This window comes from Protobothrops mucrosquamatus, unplaced genomic scaffold (genome assembly GCF_001527695.2).
Source record: "Protobothrops mucrosquamatus isolate PMUCROS unplaced genomic scaffold, P.Mucros_1.0 scaffold13872, whole genome shotgun sequence".
In the NCBI taxonomy this organism is placed as follows: Eukaryota; Metazoa; Chordata; class Lepidosauria; order Squamata; family Viperidae; genus Protobothrops; species Protobothrops mucrosquamatus.
In genome coordinates this window covers 4,242-6,532 of record NW_015399641.1, presented here as the reverse complement: position 1 = coordinate 6,532, position 2,291 = coordinate 4,242, and the positions used below count along the sequence as shown (strand labels likewise).

At 55.0% G+C, this 2,291-nt stretch overlaps 1 protein-coding gene across 1 annotated transcript in view; it reads right to left on the bottom strand.

Annotated features, from left to right (window-relative positions):
• Positions 1–900: 900 nt before the first annotated feature.
• The window catches only part of LOC107301522 (nicotinamide/nicotinic acid mononucleotide adenylyltransferase 1-like), a gene marked incomplete at its 3' end in the record, with an annotated part of 2,951 nt that continues 1,560 nt past the window's right edge, over positions 901–2,291 (bottom strand). Inside the window, exons 2-3 of the mRNA XM_015830732.1 lie at positions 1,924–2,107; positions 901–1,040 (exon numbers count right to left, since the gene is read on the bottom strand). Coding sequence (XP_015686218.1) covers positions 901–1,040; positions 1,924–2,107 — 324 coding nt within the window. The remainder of the gene's footprint in view (positions 1,041–1,923; positions 2,108–2,291) is intronic.

Genomic DNA, 2,291 nt, shown 5'->3' with positions numbered 1-2,291 from the left:
CCGGTCCGCGCAAACAAATAAAGCCCCATCCGCGGGATGCAGGCAGTACACGAAACGACGCCCTCTCCGGTCCGTGGAAAAACCTCTCTCCACGGAACCGGTCCCTGGTGCCCAAGAGGCTGAGGATCTAGAGCAGTGATGGCGAACCTTTTAGAGACCGAGTGCCCAAACTGCAACCCAAAACCCACTTATTTATTGCCGGGTGCCGGGTGGGTGTGGCCCACTGGGTGGGTGTGGCTGTGGTGGTCATGGCAGATTGGGTGGGTGTGGCCAAGGTGGGCGTGGTCACCTTGATGTTGCTCGTGGGGAGGGACGCCTGTGGGGGCCGGGCAGGGTTGGGGGAGATCCAGGGGGTCTCTGGCAGGTGGGGCGGTGGGCAGGAGGCTCGTCCTGCGGGGTGAGACAAGGCAAGATGAGGCAGGGCAGGGGTGGCATTGTCGCAGGGCAAGGCGAGGCAGGGGCTGCTGCTGCCTGACATCATCGGCCCCTACACACAGAGGCCAGCGAGCGCATGAGGGGCAACAGTGTCCGTCAGCAGCCACAGCCTGCCAGCCCCTCGACCGGCGCACTCTGGGGCTCTGCAGCCCGCCACCAGCAGTTCAGAGAAGTGCCCACAGAGAGGGCTCTGAGTGCCGCCTCTGGCGCGCGTGCCATAGGTTTGCCACCACTGATCTAGAGGAAGACCGTAAGCTACAGCTTGAAGATCTTGAATAGAGGAGAAGTTGAACTAAGTTGCCTCCTCACTCTAAACCAGGGATGTCCAACCTTGGACAACCTGTGGACTTCAACTCCCAGAATTCCCCAGCCAGCCGTGGTGGGGAATTGAAGCCTTAAAGCGAACAAGGTTGGACACCCCTGCTCTCCACGTTCTGCCACCTCCGATTTAAGGAGACAACTCACATTTCCGTTTGGGTTGATTCATTCTAATGGGGAGCTGGCTGCCTGCTGCCCGCTTTCTCTTCCGGCTTGCTCTGCTTGGAAGGTGAGCGTCTTCAACGCTGTTGGCAGGACATGAGGGCTTCAGCTTCTGCTGGTGATATCTAGAGAACAGCATTGAAGAAGAAGTCTATTCCTAGATACGCGCAAAGGGATGGCAGTACTGAAGTTCTCTGGATCCTTTAAAGCCGCGGTTCTATAGCAGTTTTATCTAGCTGCACCGTGCTGGACAGAAGCACGGGAGATCTCTGCCCCTCAAATCTTATCCTGTATCAGAGTAGATATAAGTCGGTAAGCTATGATAGGTAATATAAGCTAGTTTAACAAAAAAGAAGGACTAGGGATGACACGATAGCAGTCTTCCAATATTTGAGGGGGGGGTCACACAAAGAGGGGATCAGCCTATTCTCCCAAGCACCAGAAGAAGGCAGGACAAGAAGCAACGGATGGAGACTAACCAAGGAGAGAAGCAACCTGGAACTAAGGAGAAACTTCCTTGACAGTGAGGACAATTAACCAGTGGAACAACCTGCCTCCAGAAGGTGTGACTGCTCCAACACGGGAAGTTTTTAAGATTGCACAGACACTTGTCTGGAATGGTATAGGGCAGGGGTAGGCAACCTTGGCTCTTTTATGACTCATGGACTTCAACTCCCAGAATTCCTGAGCCAGCTATGTTGGCTCAGGAATTCTGGAAGTTGAAGTCCATGAGTCATAAAAGAGCCAAGGTTGCCTACCCCTGGTATAGGGTTTCCTGCCTGAGCAGGGAGGGCTGGACTAGATGACCTCCAAGGTCCCTTCCAACTCTGTTGTTCTGTCATTCTGCTTGCAATCCAGTCCCACAGGTGTCTGTTGAGGATAGGCTAAGCTGAGGCACACTGGGCTCTGAGACCTTGCGGCCATGATGGGCTGAGAAACTTTGAAGAAACAGCCACCACGTGGCTTTCCTGCAGGAGAGGAGGGGGAATGCCCGGGCCCGGCCGATACCTGAGGACTTTGATGGTTTCTTGCCACTCTGCCTGGCTGCTCTCCCAGTCGTCCACTTCCAGCCAGTCCGAGTTTTCGGTCGCGAGTCTCGCCATGGCCACCCGGTGACGGGCGCTGATCAGGCTCTTCTTCAGATAGGCGTCCCCCACGGGGGAAACGATCCCTTTCACCACTTTGTATTTCCCTGCAGGCGTCGATACAAGGGGAAACCTGGTTTAAATAACCGTTTAGCAATAAAGCTCCCTAGGTGAGGTTGGGCCGGTTTTTCTTCTCCCTTCTTGCTTTAAATTAGCAGCATTCTAAGAAGCCTGGGCTTTAAGTGGCATGAGGGGAGGGAGGGAGGGAGGGAGGGAGGAGATGGAGAAGGA